Below are 20,487 nucleotides of genomic sequence, written 5' to 3' on the forward strand. Positions count from 1 at the left end.
TGCTTCATGAAAGTCGAGAAAGCTTTCTTCGGTGACCAATTCCGGCTAAAACATCTATAATCAGCCTGATTTTATTTATAATGTACCTTCCAGACATATCAACAGTATTGTCGATAATTTTGCCTAAAGAGTCTTTTAATTCAATTTGAGGCTAAACAAATTGCAACGATTCTGTAATCGCAATTTAATAGTGTGATAAGACGTCAGTTTGCTATTAGGAGTGAATATTTTTATGGTTTGAGAATGAATGTAATCAAAGCTGTTGGCATGATTTGCTGTAAATACACACGTAAATTTCATACTTAATATGCAGAAAAAAACTACCCATAGTTTTTAAGTGCCTGACCTTGACTAAGATATCCTGAATTCTATATGAGTGAAATGTAGAACTTTCTTGAATAATACTGAAAAAGACAACGATTGTTTTTAAGTAAAATGATAATTACACGTCTTCTTCATTTACATTCTAGGGCAGTAGGTGGCGATATGTCCCTACAAATGTAATAAGGATTCCGTCGCCAAATACAGCGAAGAAGTCGAGGCAGCTGCATGACAGCCGGGGAGCGGCAGGATCACGTGGTTCGGTAACGCGTAGACTTTCAGGTTGATGTGTTTGGTCTGTGTGCTGACACGCTGGATATGTAGACCAAGCGTAATGTCATGGGTAAGGAATTTTAATTTAGTATGCCCATATTGTGTACGTGTCATAGCTGTGATTCTTAACTGCTGTGTGCAGTTAGCTGGCTAACCTGCTAAGTTTTAATGTTCGCATTTTGTCTTTTTAGAAGACCGGCTGCTCGCATCCAGATAATCGGTTATTGTCGCGGATTCGCTTGCGGTAAATTGGAAGGTTTGCGGCATTTTGATTTTGCCAATTCAGTGTTTTGCTTAGATGGGATACAGTTCTATTTATGTATCGCACATAGAATTTTTAACTATTTAACTTTGTTTCTTTCTTTCTTTTTGTGGCCCGCTGGTAAATAGAATTTGTTACCCCCGGAAAAGTAATGTATGCACCTGTCATTGTGTCTTGCAGTTACGTTTTGTAACTACCCTCTAAATCTTTGGGAGGAGGTGAGTAAGTGTTAACAAAATGACAAAATGAGTATTGCTTGTGAGAAAATGGGACTTAATAGGAAATGTTGTGAATGACAGTTTACAGGTTTTAATTCCTGTTGGTTGGTTTTGTTATCGGAGTGCGTAAATTCATGGAAATATGTATATGCACTTAACTAAAGCGTCTTTATAACATTCACATAGCGTTTCCCCAACTAGCATATAAGTTCGTTTTCTGCTATAGAATTTTATGAAGCCTACCCCACTAATATTGTATTGTTAGTTTTTGCCAGCAACAAACTAGTTTTTATTTAAAAAAATTGATTTCTTTTTAAATCCGTTTTCGTTTTTGTTCTTTAAACTGCAAGTGTGTTGGGAGGAAAAGATAAACTTGAAAACTTGTTTCAAATAATCCCCGGTACTTAAAATTGGACAAAACCCTGAATAATTCAGCAGATTCTGAAAACTCCTCTTCATCCATCATACTTTTCTTCCCTGCCCCCATGTGCCACTGGGTGCAGTATTCTGATGTTACCGTTGATAAATGAGCTAAAATTCCGAAGTGATCGTAGATGTTTCCTGTCTAGTACATGTTGAATATTTTCATTATAACTGTACGTGACAAGTGGTTGTGCGCCTGTATCTCCTTGCACCTTATGCACAGTGTATAGTGTGACTCGGATTGTGCTTTAGCAACTTACCGGACTCGTTTCTTCTCAGGCACAGACCAGAGGAGGGGAAACGGAACAAAAATTTCAGCATGGACTTGAAGACCTTCCTGCAGCTTTTTGTACTGGTGGTCCGGGCTCTGGATGGAACCATTTTTGTTGAAGGAAATCTTTTTGATGTTGATTTTTCTGCACAGCGGGAGAATATCCTGCCAAACAGCGCCCGGCCAGCCAACAGCAGCCGTGTGTTTTACGGGATAATGATGGACGCTGGCAGCACGGGCACTCGCATCCATGTTTACTCTTTCATCCAGGAGGACCCGGGTGAGACCCTGCACTCCATGCCACGTGTCATGCCCATGGCTGTTTGCCGTTTTATCTGGAAATATTTCTCTCAATTGGCCATTGTTTGAGTAATTCATTAAAATATGATTTTACAGTAGTATCTATTAGATTAAATTATACTGCATTAAATTTGGCTTCAGTGTGTTGGACTTTGAAACACAATGAAAGCATCCCTGTTCTTTCTCATTGGCTCCGATTGCCGTTTCCATTTCATGTGTGAATGTGCCTAAGCTTCTGTCGTGTTTCCGTTAAAGACGGGCTGCCGTATTTGCACAACGAAACGTTCCATTCGGAAGAGATTGGTTTATCTTCGTATGTGAACACGCCTGAGGAGGTAGGTTCAGGTTTCCCTGTAATGCTGCCTGGCATGCATTTTGTGACCAGACATTTTTGACATCTTTCTCTTGGTCTTGTCTAATTGGCTGTGTATGCGGCTTCACCTGAGAGTACAGTCCACGGCTGAGGCTCTGTAGTTGGGAGTGGACTGATTGCAGTGCGGCCAGATATCAGACAGCCCTGCTTGTCCTTTCTCTGCTCCCTCAGGCTGGGAAGCTGGTGCGGGAACTACTGAAGGTTGCAACGTCGGCAGTGCCTCGCGCCATGTGGCACAAGACCCCGTTGGTGCTGAGGGCCACCGCCGGCTTTCGGCTGCTGCCTGCGGATAAAGCTCACGTGTTGATTGAGGAGGTGAGTCGCCTGCGTGTGAAGCCGGGAAGGTTCATTTCAATATCACAGGAGTCATATACACTGACATCTCACAGACTAAATATCCTGGGTTTGCTTTCACTAACATGAGCTTCTGCTCCTATTCTGACTGCATATGTAGTTTAAGTTCTTCTGAATGTCCTCTGTGGATGATATGTACAGAAGGTTTCCCTATGTCAAACAGGAGCAGTAGGTGTTTGTGAAGATTCTCAGTCATCCAGGTGAAACTGTCTGGTGGTTGAGTCCTGGCAGCTGGTGTTTCTCTTTGTGGAGCACTAGGTGTTTCTGCAGTTTTCTTGTGCCTCAGGTATTCCTTTTGCTATAATTTCTTCTCTCCTTAAGATCAAGGAAGTCTTCAGTCAGTCCCCCTTCTTGGTGACAAGCAGAAGCGTCAGTATCATCGACGGTACATATGAAGGTATGTGTGGCTGGCTGCTTCCAGAGTTATCCAAAGGCAGGCCGCCACACTCTTACCCTTGCAGGCTAGACAACTCCACTGCTCTGCGTATCGAGTCAGCTTACAGAATTACCAAAAGGCAGGCCGCCACACTCTTACCCTTGCAGGCTAGACAACTCCACTGCTCTGCCTATCGAGTCAGCTTACAGAATTACCAAAAGGCAGGCCGCCACACTCTTACCCTTGCAGGCTAGACAACTCCACTGCTCTGCGTATCGAGTCAGCTTACAGAATTACCAAAAGGCAGGCCGCCATACTCTTACCTCACGGGAAAGTAAAAGCTCTCTTGTCCAGCAGTTAACCGGCACAATTCTACAATATCATTTTTTAAAATTTATTTTGCATTCATAATAATAATAAGTAATACATGTATGGCAGTGTAGTTTAACTAAAGTAGGTAGTTTAGTAAGTAGAAATTTACACTGAGTTAAAAATAAAAAGTGGACTGAGTTTATTTTTAATGCAAATTTTATCTTGTATAGTCATGACTGCTAATTCCATATATTACTGCATCCTCAGCGGTGTGATATTAAATGATTTCTGTTCTGTTTCTGTTAGGAATCCTGGCCTGGGTGTCTCTGAACTTCCTAATGGGTAAAGTGCTGTTAAGCTGATTGATTTAAGTCACAAAACAAATTGTATTTTTATTAGACACCTGTGAGTTACAAATGGATAGAAACATGTTTTAATTGCTTTAGTTAGAAGTGTGTAAAATATTCTTTCCTTATTATTGTTACCCACACAGCGAAGTGTAGGATCTGTCTCCAAATCCATGAATAATGAGCTCAGCCAAACACGTTATTGTTCACTTAGTAAACTTATCACTGACAGAATTCCCGGAACTTTCACCGATTTTGGCCTCTTCTCTATATTTGTTTTGTTTTCTTCAGGACATTTTTAATGTCTTCTCATGGGGCGTGGTGCTCAGTAATGTGCCTGTTTCTAGGGCATTTGCATGTCGACATGAAGAGATCAGCAGGCGTTTTAGACCTGGGTGGGGCCTCAACCCAAATCTCATTTCTACCTAAGTGTCAGGTAAACATGCCATTCTTCATTACGTGCATTTTTTTCCACTGATTCTTTTTTAAAATATTGTTTGCTTTTACTTGCAGTCCTCTGTATTTTACATGCAGTCCTCTGTATTTTACATCCCTTTATTTAACAGAAAACAGTTAATAAAGCTCCTACTGATCATGTTGCCAAATTGGAGATATTAAACACAACATACCTGCTCTACACTCACAGGTAACCGGGCCAGTGTTTTGTTTTTTTTGTCTGTTACCAGTGAAGTTTGTTTGTGCGTGTGTTTGTGTTTGTGCGCGTGTGTGTGTGTGTGCATGTAACACCCAGGGAATAAGACAGACTGGGTCTTGTATCAGGACATGAGAAACAAAGCCTCCTTAATATAGAGCACTGTGTGACTTTAATGCTCACGAGGTCTGCAGTGTCTAAATCGTATTGTGGGTTCAAATATCACAGAAAACTGAAGCATCATTTGGGGGGTGAGCCTTCATTTCTGCTTTGCTGGAACTATGAGTGAGTTGTTTGATGGGATTCAGAGAATGATGGTAATTTTGTATTCCATTTGAACTGGAAAGTCAAAATTTCTGTGTTCCTAGTCAAATTTCAACTGGATGCCCCCCTGTAGTCAGAATCACTAGAATCAAGAACTTATGCAACTCTGACCTCAGAATCCAAGATGGCTGCAACTTTCATCGACTGGAGTGGAAGCTGTAGTTATACACTCACCTAAAGGATTATTAGGAACACCTGTTCGATTTCTCATTAATGCAATTATCTAATCAACCAATCACATGGCAGTTGCTTCAATGCATTTAGGGGTGTGGTCCTGGTCAAGACAATCTCCTGAACTCCAAACTGAATGTCAGAATGGGAAAGAAAGGTGATTTAAGCAATTTTGAGCGTGGCATGGTTGTTGGTGCCAGACGGGCCGGTCTGAGTATTTCGCAATCTGCTCAGTTACTGGGATTTTCACGCACAACCATTTCTAGGGTTTACAAAGAATGGTGTGCAAAGGGAAAAACATCCAGTATGCGGCAGTCCTGTGGGCGAAAATGCCTTGTTGATGCTAGAGGTCAGAGGAGAATGGGCCGACTGATTCAAGCTGATAGAAGAGCAACTTTGACTGAAATAACCACTCGTTACAACCGAGGTATGCAGCAAAGCATTTGTGAAGCCACAACACGCACAACCTTGAGGCGGATGGGCTACAACAGCAGAAGACCCCACCGGGTACCACTCATCTCCACTACAAATAGGAAAAAGAGGCTACAATTTGCACGAGCTCACCAAAATTGGACAGTTGAAGACTGGAAAAATGTTGCCTGGTCTGATGAGTCTCGACTTCTGTTGAGACATTCAAATGGTAGAGTCAGAATTTGGCGTAAACAGAATGAGAACATGGATCCATCATGCCTGTGCAGGCTGGTGGTGGTGGTGTAATGGTGTGAGGGATGTTTTCTTGGCACACTTCAGGCCCCTGAGTGCCAATTGGGCATCGTTTAAATGCCACGGCCTACCTGAGCATTGTTTCTGACCATGTCCATCCCTTTATGACCACCATGTACCCATCCTCTGATGGCTACATCCAGCAGGATAATGCACCATGTCACAAAGCTCGAATCATTTCAAATTGGTTTCTTGAACGTGACAATGAGTTCACTGTACTAAAATGGCCCCCACAGTCACCAGATCTCAACCCAATAGAGCATCTTTGGGATGTGGTGGAATGGGAGCTTCATGCCCTGGATGTGCATCCCACAAATCTCCGTCAACTGCAAGATGCTATCCTATCAATATGGGCCAACATTTCTAAAGAATGCTTTCAGCACCTTGTTGAATCAATGCCACGTAGAATTAAGGCAGTTCTGAAGGCGAAAGGGGGTCAAACACCGTATTAGTATGGTGTTCCTAATAATCCTTTAGGTGAGTGTATATATAACAATGGCTACCAATGATCCTTCTTAGAACTGATTTTGCTCATGACTAACCTGGCTCGTCCTACTGGAACAGGGTTAACTTCAGTGTGACATAATTCCCAGTTTTGATTAAATGCAGCATACCAACAAAAAGTATGTAAGGGCATGTGACCATGCAGTCAGCATGGTGTGATTACTGGATACTTCCCATGATAAACAGGAGCCATCAGCACACTGTAAATTAAGGGCCTGAAGGGCAAAAGCTAATTGTTGCCATGCGCTGGGGCACACAGGGACAGTGATTTCTCATGTTTGTTGGGTTGAATGTGTTTTTTTGTCATTCATGTTTGTATATGTTTGTTGCTGACGCAAATATTCTTCTCACAGCTACCTCAAAAATGGACTCAAAGTTGCTCGCCTTCTCACTTTAGGGGCCCTGGGTGATGCAGGTATGTAAAGTGTATTTTGTGAAGGGAATCACACAGCCTTGGGGCCACAGTTTTGTCTGTCGAATGATTGAATCTTTTATGTACGTACACATTAGATTAATTAAGAGCATGTCTGTGTGATACATGGATGGCTGATTCATTGAACGGTTCTGTTTGGGTTTCTGCTAACTATCAGTGTCCTTAATCAGTTCCTTTGTAATACTATATGAAACCATAATGTCAAATCCTTTTCTTAACATAAATGAAGCTATCACAAAGATGTACTTGTTCTTTTGTTCATTTATAGTATTCTATGTATACCTGTAGTAGGGATGTGCCAATCCAATATCAGTATCGGTCCGATCCTGGCTTAAATTTCTGGATCGGATATCAGGGAGGAATGAAAAATGTGATCCGATCCAATAAACATCATGGAAATGCTTCACAAACTATTCACATGCTGTAAGCAGATGGACCGCTGTCTCATGTACTGAGTCAGTAAACGTCCATATAGTACTGAAAAAACAGGTATTATCTGAACTAAGGCATGTTTTGGGTGTAATGTGTTTCTTATCAGTATAATATTTGTTTCATGGTTTTCATGCTTTTTATATTTGGGAAAAAATGTCTGCATGCATTCTGCATACCTCAACACTCAAAGTACAATTTTCTGTTTTGTTGCGTAAAAAAAGACTGTATCAGATCTGTATTAGTATCGGCCGATATCCAAATTTACAGTATCGGTATCAGACATTAAAAAAAGGTGGTACTACAGCTTAGGGGAGCACGATACATCCACTGCAGACTTGTGTCATTGTGCACTTTGATTCCAATACTGTGTGGTAATTAGTATTAAGGTATTAGAGAAAAATAATGGTACAATGGTCTTTCACAATATGGTTTATAAGCACAGCAGAAGGAGTTAGGAAATCATACATCAAAGCAAAATGTGATTGGTTAAACCAGGGGTGGCCAATCTTACCCGCAAAGGGCCGCTGTGTATGCGGGTTTTCACTGCAACTCCCTAATTATATTACTAATTAGAGGACTGATTGGCTGAAGAGTCCTCACACCTGGGTTTGAACAGCTGACCTACAGGTTATCCCAAAAACCTGCACATGCACCGGCCCTTTGCGGATAAGATTGGCCACCGCTGGGTTAAACTGAACCATACATCTTCCCAGGTTACTTCTGTAAAAATCTGCATTTAGCAATAGTCAAAACTGTCGTGTCCCAAAGCATCTTATCTCTAGCGCTAATTTTCAGATGCTTCAGACTTTGTATGACTGTGTTTCAAAGGCCTCTCTCTACTCTGGAGTGGCAAAGAGTGAGACATATCAAATGTATGAATTTATTTGCAGTTTGTGGTTGATTGTTTTGGAAATCGGCTGTAGTAACAATGGCTCTGAATCTGGGGAAATGCACTTCAATTTCAAATATAAGACTATTCATGCATAAGCAGTTTAGTTTCATTGTGGTTCATGTCCTTTAGGACTTATTCTCCCTGTGCTGAAATTACGGCGCTCTCACACAGCTCAGGGTCATATGCTGGCATGGGGACGACATATCGACCCCGTTTCCTGAACATTCTCATTTTAATATAGTAACGACCAAGTTACTATATTATTGATGTATATATGTATATCATGTATGCTGTCCATGTTTGGTGAATTGTGAAATTTTTTTTGCAATTGATGCCGGTGCAACTTTGATGTTTCTTGGTTTCCAGATCCAGGAAAGAAAGTTTTTAAAAGTTTGTGCCTGCCGAAGAACTATTCTGATAATTATACCTTTGGTGGGATCACATACGAAGTCCGTGGAAATATAAATGGTAAGAATCTGCTCATAGGAGTGACAAACTGAAACTTTCACTTTCTTTTGTTAGTATTCAGCATTCTTCAGAATACATTTGTTGTTTGCATTCATGACAAAGGAGAGTTCTGTGCTGTACTAAGAAGCAAATTTTACTTACCCAGATGTAATGCGATAGTATGGTTAACTAAGCCTGATTGCCAGCACGACTGTGGTTATCGATCACCCCCCCCCCTCCCCCACCGGAATGGGGTTACAAGGATTTTTTTCCCCAATAGTGATCCCAATAGAAGCCCCTTCGATATCACTCTCTTTCAGTTATGTTTTTTGGTGAAAAGGGTGGGACTTGCGCCTGTTTTAATCTAAAAGCCTGCAGTTAAACCTGCTTGGAAAAACTTCAAATAGTGGTTGATATTGATGCCTGTGGTGAATGTTCTGTATTCACATGATAGGGACTGGATTTGATTATGCAGTGAGTTATCCTGTGGTCCATCCTGAAATGGGAGTATTCATTTAGATCTTAGATTATTTTTCTTTAATAACTTGCACATCTTGTAATCTGCCTGCAGGCTACAATGGCTACGAGACCTGCTACAAAGAGGTTTTGAAGGCCATCAAGGGCTCTGTGCGCAAGCCGTACAATGTTCACGAGAACATGTTTCATGCTGTTGCCTACTACTATGACATGGCTAAGGACTCAGGCCTCATTGGTGAGTAGAATCCATAGCATGCAGAGCTCCTCTGGATGGTTATATCTGACGCTCTTCCCTTACGCCACATCTGCAGACTGGAGTGAGCCTGGTTGCAGCAATTAGGGTGGGGGTTCTCAAAGTCCGGACTGTGGTCTGGATGCCAACCTCACTACAGGTTAATCCGGACCCAGCCGGTAACGCACCTTATGAGTCGATATGGTTAATGTGAAAAGGCTTAATGTGGTTTGAAATGCAAAAGTACAATCTCGAACCATCAAACTTTGCACACAGCTTGTCATAATCCCCCCCCATTGAATCCATATTTACATTAAGATTCTATTATTTTCGTTATATATTGATTTCTATAATGAATGTTAGCATCACATGAACTTTAATGAATTAACACTTTTGTTATTATACTGAACCTCTGACTTTGAACAAAAATCTGATGCAGGCCTTTGATCAAAACATTTGAGAACCTCTGGAATAGGGTTCTGTCTGGTTCCCCCATCTGAGTCTTTCAGGCCAGTAGAGCTTGGCTCTGTGCTCAGGCATGGTCCAGGGCTCACATGAAAATGTTACATATGACTTTTTGGACAATTTTTATATATTTAATTATTCCGGGTTCTGTTTCGATATTTCAGATATCATTTAAAAAAAAAAAAGTTTCCAAAAAATGTGCAGAGAAATATCAGCTGCCATCACTGAAATCCCTGGAATGCTCCTAATTTATTTTAAAATGTACTCAAATTGTGCATAAAAGTGAAATTTTTAATTTATTTCAGAAGGCAGTCAAGATGAGCATGTGGAAGTGAAAAGGTTTAAGAAGAAAGCAAAAGAAGGTGAGGACGTGTCCTGCTGAAAGCTGGGGGGTTCAGGCGGGGGTCTCACCGCGTCAGTCCTGGCTGTGCAGGTTACTGTGTTCGATTTGGCACAAGCTCAAACATTTGTGCCCTGTCTGGCCAGGGAGAGAGAGCAGACCTCATTTGTGTAACTGCATGTTTTGAAGTGAATATATCATACAGTACAAGGCTTTCAGCTACACTTGGTTGCGAAGAGCTTGTTCTTTGTGCTGTGTTGCAGTATGTGGTGACAAGTCCAAGGATCACTACGGCAAGCCTTTTGACTGTATGGACCTGACGTACATCACGGCCTTGCTGACAGAGGGCTTTGGCTTTCAGGACAGCGTGGGCCTGCAGGTAAGGCGTGTTGTTCTCCGTGGGGCTGCAGGTCAGGCGTGTTGTTCTCCGTGGGGCTGCAGGTCAGGCGTGTTGTTCTCCGTGGGGCTGCAGGTCAGGCGTGTTGTTGTCCGTGGGGCTGCAGGTCAGACGTGTTGTTGTCCGTGGGCCTGCAGGTCAGGCGTGTTGTTGTCCGTGGGAGGCCTTCAGCAGTACTCCCTCATATGTTCTTCTTATTTTGCAGCTGACAAAAAAAGTGAAAGGCTTTGAGAGCAGCTGGGCCTTGGGAGCCATGCTGGAGTACCTCCATAAAGTCCGAATCCCCTGACGGTGTTCCTCTAAAGTCTAACGAAAGGTCACAGAGAGCTTGGACACTCTGTCCTCTAGGTCAGTAGCCCTTAGGCCTTATGACAGAAAATGTATAAAAATTGTTGCATCAGACACTAAACATATCAACGAACCTCTCAAGTTCAAATTACAATTGCTGCACCCTTAGTGATTGTTTTCAGAATATTTTCCTGTCGGTGTATTGGCTTTTCCCAGCCACCTGCTTGTTTTATTTATTAATATACAATATTATGTTATTCCTCCATGGCAACTTAGGTTTTTAACAGTCTTAAGTCAGTGCCTTGATGCTTCTCTTGTGTTTTTTTTTTTTTTTTTTTTTTTTGCATATGATTTAAAAATATGGTACAGATTGTCGAAGCATGAAAACTATTAGGCCTACATAAAGGACCAGATTTACTAAGAAAGCCAAATTAGCTTGCAGACATAATCACAAAAAAGCAGAAATTGGAGTGACCAACTCTGCATCCGTGTCCATAAATTTGTGCATTTTTCGTAGATCACCTGCAGTCAGCTCATTTAAATAATGACCAACCCAATCTACCAAGGCCAGTGCAAAACGAGCCATTTGCTTCCTGTAAATCACATTGCGAGATTCATTTACTGTCCTCTCCCAAATTTTGCGCTTTGAAAAGGAACTTCAAAAAACTCATGTGCAATATGGCCAGTCGCAAAATTAACCGTCAACGCCTTTCCACAGTGCGTCTTTAGTGAATCCTGACAGTACTATTTTAATTATTTTAATGCTAAAAGAGTGTTTGCACTAGTGAACTGTTAGTAAATCTAGTCCAAAATGGCTTATCCTGCTCCTGGCAGCAGTGAACCTTTGAAAGTCGTCTTCAGGTCAATCCAAGCACATAGACACAGCTGCTTAAGAAACAACCTGTCTGACTGTTAATATCCTCTCTTAAATTAAATTTCAGAAACATGCATTTATTGAAAAATACACGTTTGTTTATTTGTTTTGTAATTGTGTTGTTGATTACTGATCGAAGCTACCAATGTTTATCAACACTGTAGACTTTGCCTGTGTACTGTTACTCTGTGTGAGGAAGTGTATAAAATTAGTTTTAACACATTCATGTTGGGTGAAATTACAGTACTTGTATGTATTTCAGCACATAATGTATGTTTTTGTTGTCTTTTCAAAGTGGAAAGTGTTGGATATTCAATTCAGTTTATTTCTGTATATCGCCTTTCATATCAATCGGCTGTAGACGCTTTACATGGGTGAGCTGTGATACATTACATCATCATACAGACAGAATAATACAGAAACAGGGAAAAGGGAAGACAAAGAAATGAATGAATGAATTAAAGAAAGAGAGAAAGAAAGCCAAAGGCCAACAGAGGAGAGGAACCAAGAACTCCCAAGTTTTTGGAGAACCAAGGTCAACAGGGTGCCCAGGTTTTAATGCTAACATTATTGAAAAACAAAGATTGGGCTTGCTTGCTAAAAACAAGATGTGAAGTGTGGTCAAGGGCGAAGTCAAATTCATCAGAGTCGAATCTCTTTGACTGTGTAGGGTGGCAGACTGAAGGCTACACATATGACGTTACGGTTTGTAAGTCACATCCACAATGTCACCCCTCCATGGGACTGAACCAGGACTCCAGCTCAGATGGTGCCCACTTTGGGCACCACGCGGACATGTGGGAAGGCAGAGAGCATGGCTGGTCATAACATGCGTTTACACATAAATGGACAAGCATAGTAGGTAAAAAGGGCGTGTGCGGCCTCACCAGCAGCTGTGGTTGTGGTGTCTTCTGTACCAAGTTGTGGGTAATAAGCTAAACCATTATAGTCTCCTGTCTTATTGCTCTTTGTGTTAAAGTTTTGCATTAGCTACACAAACCACTTGCACATGTAAAATGTTTTATCTAAATTCTTTGGAGGAAATTTTCAAATAGGAAGTACTCAAACATTTACTTGACCTAATTAAAGAGAAAAAGAAATATAGTTTTAACTCTGTATAGGAGTGTGGAAAAAAGTATGATTTATGTGTAAAATTTATAGTAATATTACCAAAATAAAGTGAGAGTTAAAAAAAAAAAAAGAAAAATAATGGTTTTAATGTTTTTTCCCAGGTGGCTCACAACTCCCCTTCTGAAACACCTGTTATAGGAAAAACCTACTTTACATTTTCCCAGGACCCATAGTGTCACTGCGGAGTGCAGTTATACTTGAGAGGGATCATGCAAACCACACAGCTGGAAGTCAAACCCGCAACCATAGGGGTGATGTCACAGGGCTTGACTCCCTCACCCAAGCATTACACTCGAAGCAAAATATTGTGGAAACCTTGCCGGCAATAATGTGACATGGCATGCGATCATATATTCTTTTTATAGCCTCTCTATCACCAAATATGTTTATCTGACATGGATTGATTGACGGCTCAAACACAGCAGAGCTTCATGTCCTGTGTGCCGTGACACATTATTCCCGCAGTCATGATTAAAATTATCTGCCGTTTGTGCCATAGAAGCTCTTCTGTTTGTTCGTACCAGACGGGATAGCCTTAGTTCACATCGCACATTGACGAGTCCTGGCTGCCCAACACCCTCCTTGTATTGCTCCCAGTAAGTACTCACTATGGCTCACTGAGCTCCCCACAAACCTTGTCATTTCGGCAATACTCTGGCCATACTTGTATCGTTCCCAGTAAGTACTCACTATGGCTCACTGAGCTCCCCACAAACCTTGTCGTTTCGGCAATACTCTGGCCATACTTGTATCGTTCCCAGTAAGTACTCACTATGGCTCACTGAGCTCCCCACAAACCTTGTCGTTTCGGCAATACTCTGGCCATACTTGTATCGCTCCCAGTAAGTACTCACTATGGCTCACTTTGAGCTCCCCACAAACCTTGTCGTTTCGGCAATACTCTGGCCATACTTGTATCGTTCCCAGTAAGTACTCACTATGGCTCACTGAGCTCCCCACAAACCTTGTCGTTTCGGCAATACTCTGGCCATACTTGTATCGCTCCCAGTAAGTACTCACTATGGCTCACTTTGAGCTCCCCACAAACCTTGTCGTTTCGGCAATACTCTGGCCATACTTGTATCGTTCCCAGTAAGTACTCACTATGGCTCACTGAGCTCCCCACAAACCTTGTCGTTTCGGCAATACTCTGGCCATACTTGTATCCCTCCCAGTAAGTACTCACTATGGCTCACTGTGAGCGCCCCACAAACCTTGTCGTTTCGGCAATACTCTGGCCATGCTTGTATCGCTCCCAGTAAGTACTCACTATGGCTCACTGTGAGCGCCCCACAAACCTTGTCGTTTCGGCAATACTCTGGCCATGCTTGTATCGCTCCCAGTAAGTACTCACTATGGCTCACTGTGAGCGCCCCACAAACCTTGTCGTTTCGACAATACTCTGGCCATGCTTGTATTGCTCCCAGTAAGTACTCACTATGGCTCACTGTGAGCTCCCCACAAACCTTGTCATTTTGGCGATACTCTGGCCATAATGATTTGGCCCTTTTCAGAGTCACTCAGATCTTTAGCCCTTCCTAATTTCTTCTGCATTCACCATGTCACTATATGATAGCTTAACATGAAATATATACCAGACCTTGACATGTACTGTTTTTAAAACATTATTCTTGTCATGTAGGGTTGGTCATAATGTTTTGTCTCATCTGTGTATACACACACTAGCATCCGTCACAAGATCTCTATCCTATATTGCACCTATGGTTGTGATGGAACAAGAGATTTGCATCATAAAAGGTGCATTTGTCAAATCTGCAGCAAATGTGTGGTGGTGTCATGTCAACATGGACTAATGTCTCTGTGGAATGTTTCAAGCACTTTGTTGAATCCATGCCACCAAACAAGGCTTGTCATCATTGGAGGCGATCTCAATGCAGAAAAACATCAAGATGATATTCTGTAACCAGTGGCAAACCCATATCTTCACAGTCTGGGACCAAACTCTATCCTCCAAGATGACAACACTCGCCCCGCACAGAGTGAGGTTTATCAGAGACTACCTCCAGAATTCAGGAGTGGAGAGGATGGAATGGCCTGCCTGCGGTCCTGACCTCAACCCCATTGAACAATTGTGGGATCAGCTTGGGCGCACTGTTCATGCCAGAGTGACCAAAACAACTATAATGGCTGACTTGCAACAAATGCTGATTGAAGAATGGGATGGCATCCCACAGCAGTGTGTGACCAAGCTGGTGACCAGCATGAGAAGATGTTATGGGTGTGTATGGTTCTTCCACATGCTACTGAGGCTCCTGTTTGTTAAATGAATAAATTATTAAATTACCAATATGTCTTGTTTCTCCAGATTTCAATCATCCAATCCACTAAAGGACAGCAAACAAAAGTCAATAGCAGAATCAGCTGTTTAGCATTGGCAGAGATCTGACAAGTTTGTCAGGGGGTAACCCACATACGCATCTCTGCTGCTCAGCCCACAAATACATTATCCTTACAAATGTGGCACCATTTAAAAGGGAAATAAATATGCTTTCCAACGGTATAATATTTATTCCCAAGAAGTATTGTCACAACAAAGAAAAATTTCCTTACTTGTGGTGCTAAGTTTATTTACCAGTAGGTGTCACTAGTGTACAGTAATAAACCTTTTGGCTCGAAAGCCTCAGTGGTTTTAAAAAGTCTCATTTTGTTATTAGAATCTGCCCTGGCTAACGGCGTCTGCCAACTACCATAACCGAAATGTGGTTACAGTATATACGTGTGTTTGAGATCGACATTACTCGTAGCCAATGAAAATGGGGAGCGGTCAAATTTCTGCCGCTAATTTCAATATGAACTTATACAGGAAGATTTGTGTAAATATAAAGTTGAATTTAGATAAAGAAAGATGGAAAAGTTATTTAAAAAATACAGAAATGTCCAAGTATATAGATGTGGGAAGTAAAATAATATAAAAACACTACACAAAGGGGCGGGGGTTGCAGCGGACCAATCAGCATAATCTCATCTATGGCTTCAATCAGGTAGTTCTCAAGCATATAACAAATGACTAGCGAAAGCGTATTTGTTAATTGTGTTTCAAAGAAAGCATTATGTCTGGCAGAGGAAAGGGAGGTAAAGGGCTCGGAAAGGGTGGCGCTAAGCGCCATCGTAAAGTCCTTCGCGACAACATCCAGGGTATTACTAAGCCGGCTATTCGTCGTCTTGCCCGCCGAGGTGGCGTCAAGCGTATCTCCGGTCTGATCTACGAAGAAACCCGTGGCGTGTTGAAGGTGTTCCTGGAGAACGTCATTCGCGACGCCGTTACCTACACCGAGCACGCCAAGAGGAAGACCGTCACCGCCATGGATGTTGTGTATGCTCTTAAGCGCCAGGGCCGCACTCTGTACGGCTTCGGCGGCTAAGCGTGAAAGCTACAGCGAGGAAATCTACAGACCCAAAGGCTCTTTTCAGAGCCGCCCAATTGCTCCTAAAAAAGCAAATGGTCATGTACGTGTGTGTGTTTGTGTCCGACTGATGTATCTACATGTAGATATTGAAAGATTGCTGATAGAGATTGATAGCTGAGTGGAACCGGGTTTTATGGCTCCATTGTTTTCGAACAGCCGACCCATTTCCTTTTTGTGACTAGAACGGTAATATTTAGATCAGTATCCCGTCAATATAACTAAATTTCGACTGAAAACCGCTCTCAGTTGCGATTTCATTCACTGCATCGAAGATAAGGGAACTTGATAAAAGAACATCTTATTTTATTCCTATGGTGGGAGTTGCTATTCAACTCCGGTAATATTTCTATGGTTAATCAGGTCATGTGTGGCTTTGACACAACCAGACTCCTTCAAAAATAACGTCCCGTGGACCGTAGTGTTACATATTTAAGTAGACTAATGGACAGGACAGGTATAGTTGGGGAAAACAGCAGTAAACCTAAGCAATGGCGGAATGTCCGGTAGATTAAAATTTATTGCCATGTACGCGGTAAAACAGTAAGTTATGCCATATAATGAGAATGTTATTTTGCATGTTTTGTTTGGGCACAGTTTACACAGATTAAACACAAGATACAATATAAGAGACAGTGCAATGTAAACTTATAAACATAGTACAAGAGACAAATAAATGAATATGACACGGACATGAGACAAATTCCTTAAGTAGAAGTAGACAGAATGTGCAAAGTCTGCAGTATAGTATAGAATGGGCCCTGATGCAAGCGGTAGAGAACACGAATGATATGTAGGAATAAATATCCAAGATAAGTATGTATCGCTAACAGTGCAAATGGCAATAAAGTGATATAATGGACAAAGTGTTGGTGGATGGCAGGGTTGGCGTAAAATTGAGGTCTGCGAGGAGGGGGGGCTGTTCCGGGTGACCTCGAAATCAAATCGTGCTCGAAAGTCAGTTAAATTTGCAAAAAAGCCGTAAATTAAGATGTTATTACTGACAGCTGCCATAATGTCTCCTGAATGCCTGTGTAAAACATTTGGTTTTTTTTTACTGGAAAACTGCTTATTCGGAAGAAAGTGTATACGCAGAACTGAGCCAATAGAATCTGAATGCAATCGGGCGGGCTTTTAACACCCAATGAAAATGTGTCCAGTGATTCCTGCCTAATTTGCATACAGGCGACATATAAGGAGGCCGAGTGAGCAGTACCTCATTGTTCTTGTTCGAAGGCAAGCAAAAAATATGCCTGAACCAGCGAAGTCTGCGCCCAAGAAGGGCTCGAAGAAGGCAGTGACGAAGACTGCCGGAAAAGGGGGAAAGAAGCGCAAGAGGTCCAGGAAGGAGAGCTACGCCATTTACGTGTACAAGGTCCTGAAGCAGGTTCACCCGGACACGGGTATTTCTTCCAAGGCCATGGTTATCATGAATTCTTTCGTCAATGATATCTTCGAGCGTATCGCTGGTGAGGCGTCCCGCCTGGCTCACTACAACAAGCGCTCCACCATCACTTCCAGGGAGATCCAGACAGCCGTGCGCCTTCTGCTTCCTGGCGAGCTGGCCAAGCACGCCGTGTCTGAGGGGACCAAGGCGGTCACCAAGTACACCAGCTCCAAGTAAAGCTTCTGCTGCTTTGCAAAAGGAAACCAATGGCTCTTTTAAGAGCCACCCACAAAGTCTGGGAAACGAAGCAAAACCTCTAAACTCACGTTAAGCTGTGCTGTGTATGCGAGTAAAGCGGGTTTCAAACCGAACGCGGCATGCGCTGCGCTCGCCGCGGGATTTGCGCTTCCTCCGAAAAAACGGCGAGTGCGCTTCGCAAGCCATAGAGAATAAGATTCAGAGCAAAGCGCAGCGCATGCCGCGTTCGGTCTGAAACCCGCTTTAGGGAGAACCTGCAAACCTTCAGCTTTATGTAGCCGTACATCCTTCACGTCTCACCCTTTTGCGCTATAATGTATAACTAGCAGTATGTTCTGTGGTAACTAACGAATGTGATTTACGGGATCCCTGTAAACGTAAAACCTGCGTTTTAAATCAAACTTCAATTAAACTTGCATTAAAGACGAAGGCTAATATGCTTATTTTTTACTGACTATCCTACTCTGGTACTCTGGAGGACGTTAATGCCTCGTCATCAAGTGCGACTGAATGATGTGATACTTCCTACTTCGAAGATTCGACTATGGAATTGGGAACTCGTAATTATGACACGTGTTCAAGTGGTTAAATAGGAGCATCATTGAGGTGATAACTTTTTTCTAAACGCAAAAAAACATTTGTAGCGGTAATCCCTTTTTTCCTGTGCACCAATCCCCTGGATATTCAAAACGATTCACAGTTTTGCAAAAGGTTACATAAAATTTACTGCTTTGAAAATTTGCCTTTCACAGCGGAGCTATCCACTGCTTCCGCCATGATTGTTGCAATGACACGCCCCCAACTCGGGAACTCGGGCCGTTAAAAAAGATCCCGAGTTTCCCCACTGGAAAATACGACGATCTCATATTTACAATTTTCCCAACATGACTTGAAGGCAGGGTGAATGCCTGCTTAGGGAAAGGTGAAAATATAAACAAAGTAACGGAAATCAGGTGTTTGGCAGTAAGTCACAACACACATAGCAGAAAATACTAGGTATTTCGCTGTGTGCCTGTAATCCTCTGCAGTTTTAATCGGCCTCTGTATGGCTTTACGATGCTGCACAAAGCAGCTGCCGCAGCAGGATGCGACGCCCCTGTGAGGATGGACTCCACAGCACACCTGCAGAAGGTGCTCAGGGCTGCAGTGGACGTCCAAGCCTCAGACTGCTGAGGAAACGGAGGTGCTGATGGGCATTTTTTTAGATTTTTTTATAGCTTATTTTTTCGTTCTTTACCTTTGTGTTTTTATATTGTTCACCTCTCGTGTCGCTGGTGGTTTATATTATCAAGCACAGTGTTTTACACAGCAGCCCATGGGACTGAGGGCAGATGCCGCAGTTTGACTCTAAGACATATGGGGACTGCGGGGAGTGACAGTGAGTGTAGATTGAAGCGCCTCGCGAGATACAACAGGGTTCCTGCAGGACTTTGTGAAGGTAGCGGAATGGTGGTATTTTTGTTGAGAACAACATTGGGCTCTCTCGACACATCACTGATTATACCAAATTCAACATAAGTACATACATAGCATGCATTGTCCAGAAATGTAGTTTGTTTTTTCCCCCAAATAATCCTGGATTATGATGGAAAGCAAAGCAATCCTCAGTAAGAGAACTTTCCTGATGACAGAGAAGGAATCATGTGTGTGAATAGTATGACTCGGGAGGGGAAAAGGAAGATGTGAGAATCTTGGAGAGATGCCAAGACTGGCGTCTTACTTAAATATGACTATTCCAACGAGTAGAAAAAATGAAGCGCGAAGGAAAATGAAATAAATTAATAATAAACCAACCAAGAATATCCAGGTGACGCGAAATGGCTTAAAGGTATAAACTGCCGCTAAATAATTCATATTACTGTGATTATAGTTGAGATGAGAGTTAAACATTCATATCACATAACCCTGTGACTCAAGACAAGCAAGTGAGTAAACAAGCTGAATATTTTAGAATGACTTCAGGGCCAAAACGTCTGAAACTTATCGTCGAGAGGCGGCATTAATTCATGCCTACAGAATATGCTGGCCTCGAGATGGCAATAATTCACAGGTCAATATTTCACACACACAGATGTCATATTTTTACCTGTACAGACTCCATGTACAGGCAACATTTTGCAATGTGTCTTGATGTCAACAAAGTAATATTTCAAAATAAAAGCACCATTAACTTGTAACCATAAACACCATAACTGATACAAAGCATCTATAGGCCTACTACAATATTGTCATGGAAATAAATCAATACTTATGTTTAATCAATTAGCCTATAATTACAGTTAAAAAGGAAACTGCGAAGAGACATTTTCCTTTGCGTCCCAGATCCAGTACCATAGTTTTCTGTCCGGTACAATGTTACTATGAACCATGAACACCCTCGTTAAGTATGCGCGTCAGTGTCCCTAACGAGTCGGTTCTATATAAGCCAGCTTCTTTTTTGGTAAACGACGGAAGCTGACTCTACTCTAAGAACTGATTTCTTTTTCTTTCTAACTTTTTGTTAATCAATACAAGGCAGAATAATAGGACTAACTTATCGTTACACTTCTCGATCACAGGCACTCAATGCACTGAATAATGCTGTTGTTTTGCACATTTATTAGCTGGCACACTGTGTTCCGTTTTGTAACCAAGTACATGTAACCAAGTACATGTTAACTTTATGACCGCTCAGAAAACGATAAATGCTAAGGCACTGAATTCTATGACAATGACAAACAATATAAGAAAATCATAGATGTATACACGGTACAATGTATTGGTGGTTGTCAGTCAATTTAGAGAAATTGTGGACTAGGTCACGAT

At 42.0% G+C, this 20,487-nt stretch overlaps 3 protein-coding genes across 9 annotated transcripts; all 3 read left to right on the forward strand.

Moving 5' to 3' along the window:
- The first annotated feature begins 532 nt into the window (after positions 1–532).
- On the forward strand, positions 533–14,920 carry LOC111844472 (ectonucleoside triphosphate diphosphohydrolase 5-like). Of its 7 annotated transcripts, XR_002838391.2 has the most exons (17): positions 533–664; positions 786–850; positions 1,037–1,074; positions 1,777–2,048; positions 2,324–2,403; positions 2,613–2,756; positions 3,117–3,192; positions 3,790–3,825; positions 4,160–4,266; positions 4,397–4,476; positions 6,558–6,619; positions 8,328–8,429; positions 8,980–9,120; positions 9,888–9,944; positions 10,186–10,301; positions 10,525–10,667; positions 14,563–14,920. XR_002838391.2 is itself a non-coding variant. In XM_023812974.2 (16 exons), the coding sequence occupies exons 4-16, from the start codon at positions 1,817–1,819 to the stop codon at positions 10,606–10,608; spliced, it is 1,317 nt and encodes a 438-aa protein (XP_023668742.1). In that variant the 5' UTR covers positions 533–664; positions 786–850; positions 985–1,074; positions 1,777–1,816; the 3' UTR covers positions 10,609–11,703. The 7 variants fall into 7 exon arrangements, 6 of the variants coding, with proteins under 6 accessions (XP_023668742.1, XP_023668740.1, XP_023668744.1 ...); XM_023812974.2 differs by lacking the exon at positions 14,563–14,920 and having other exon boundaries at positions 985–1,074; positions 10,525–11,703; XM_023812972.2 differs by lacking the exon at positions 14,563–14,920 and having other exon boundaries at positions 10,525–11,703.
- A 761-nt stretch (positions 14,921–15,681) lies between these two features.
- On the forward strand, positions 15,682–16,018 carry LOC140581135 (histone H4). Its single transcript, XM_072702957.1, has one exon. The coding sequence runs from the start codon at positions 15,684–15,686 to the stop codon at positions 15,993–15,995; it is 312 nt and encodes a 103-aa protein (XP_072559058.1). The 5' UTR covers positions 15,682–15,683; the 3' UTR covers positions 15,996–16,018.
- Positions 16,019–17,261: 1,243 nt separating this feature from the next.
- On the forward strand, positions 17,262–17,926 carry LOC140581023 (histone H2B-like). The gene has a single exon (XM_072702786.1). It carries the CDS (start codon positions 17,287–17,289, stop codon positions 17,659–17,661), a length of 375 nt encoding a protein of 124 aa, XP_072558887.1. The 5' UTR covers positions 17,262–17,286; the 3' UTR covers positions 17,662–17,926.
- Positions 17,927–20,487: the final 2,561 nt, after the last annotated feature.

The sequence above is a fragment of the Paramormyrops kingsleyae genome, chromosome 19 (assembly GCF_048594095.1).
Source record: "Paramormyrops kingsleyae isolate MSU_618 chromosome 19, PKINGS_0.4, whole genome shotgun sequence".
NCBI classification, from domain to species: Eukaryota; Metazoa; Chordata; class Actinopteri; order Osteoglossiformes; family Mormyridae; genus Paramormyrops; species Paramormyrops kingsleyae.

Bases quoted from the DNA above. Each gene is read 5' to 3' on its own strand.
- LOC140581135 (XM_072702957.1), top strand. From the start codon at position 15,684: ATGTCTGGCAGAGGAAAGGGAGGTAAAGGGCTCGGAAAGGGTGGCGCT.
- LOC111844472 (XM_023812974.2), top strand. From the start codon at position 1,817: ATGGACTTGAAGACCTTCCTGCAGCTTTTTGTACTGGTGGTCCGGGCT. The intron at 3,826-4,159 runs GTAAAGTGCTGT...CGTGGTGCTCAG, and splicing joins GTCTCTGAACTTCCTAATGG to TAATGTGCCTGTTTCTAGGG. The intron at 4,267-4,396 runs GTAAACATGCCA...TTTATTTAACAG, and splicing joins CATTTCTACCTAAGTGTCAG to AAAACAGTTAATAAAGCTCC.
- LOC140581023 (XM_072702786.1), top strand. From the start codon at position 17,287: ATGCCTGAACCAGCGAAGTCTGCGCCCAAGAAGGGCTCGAAGAAGGCA.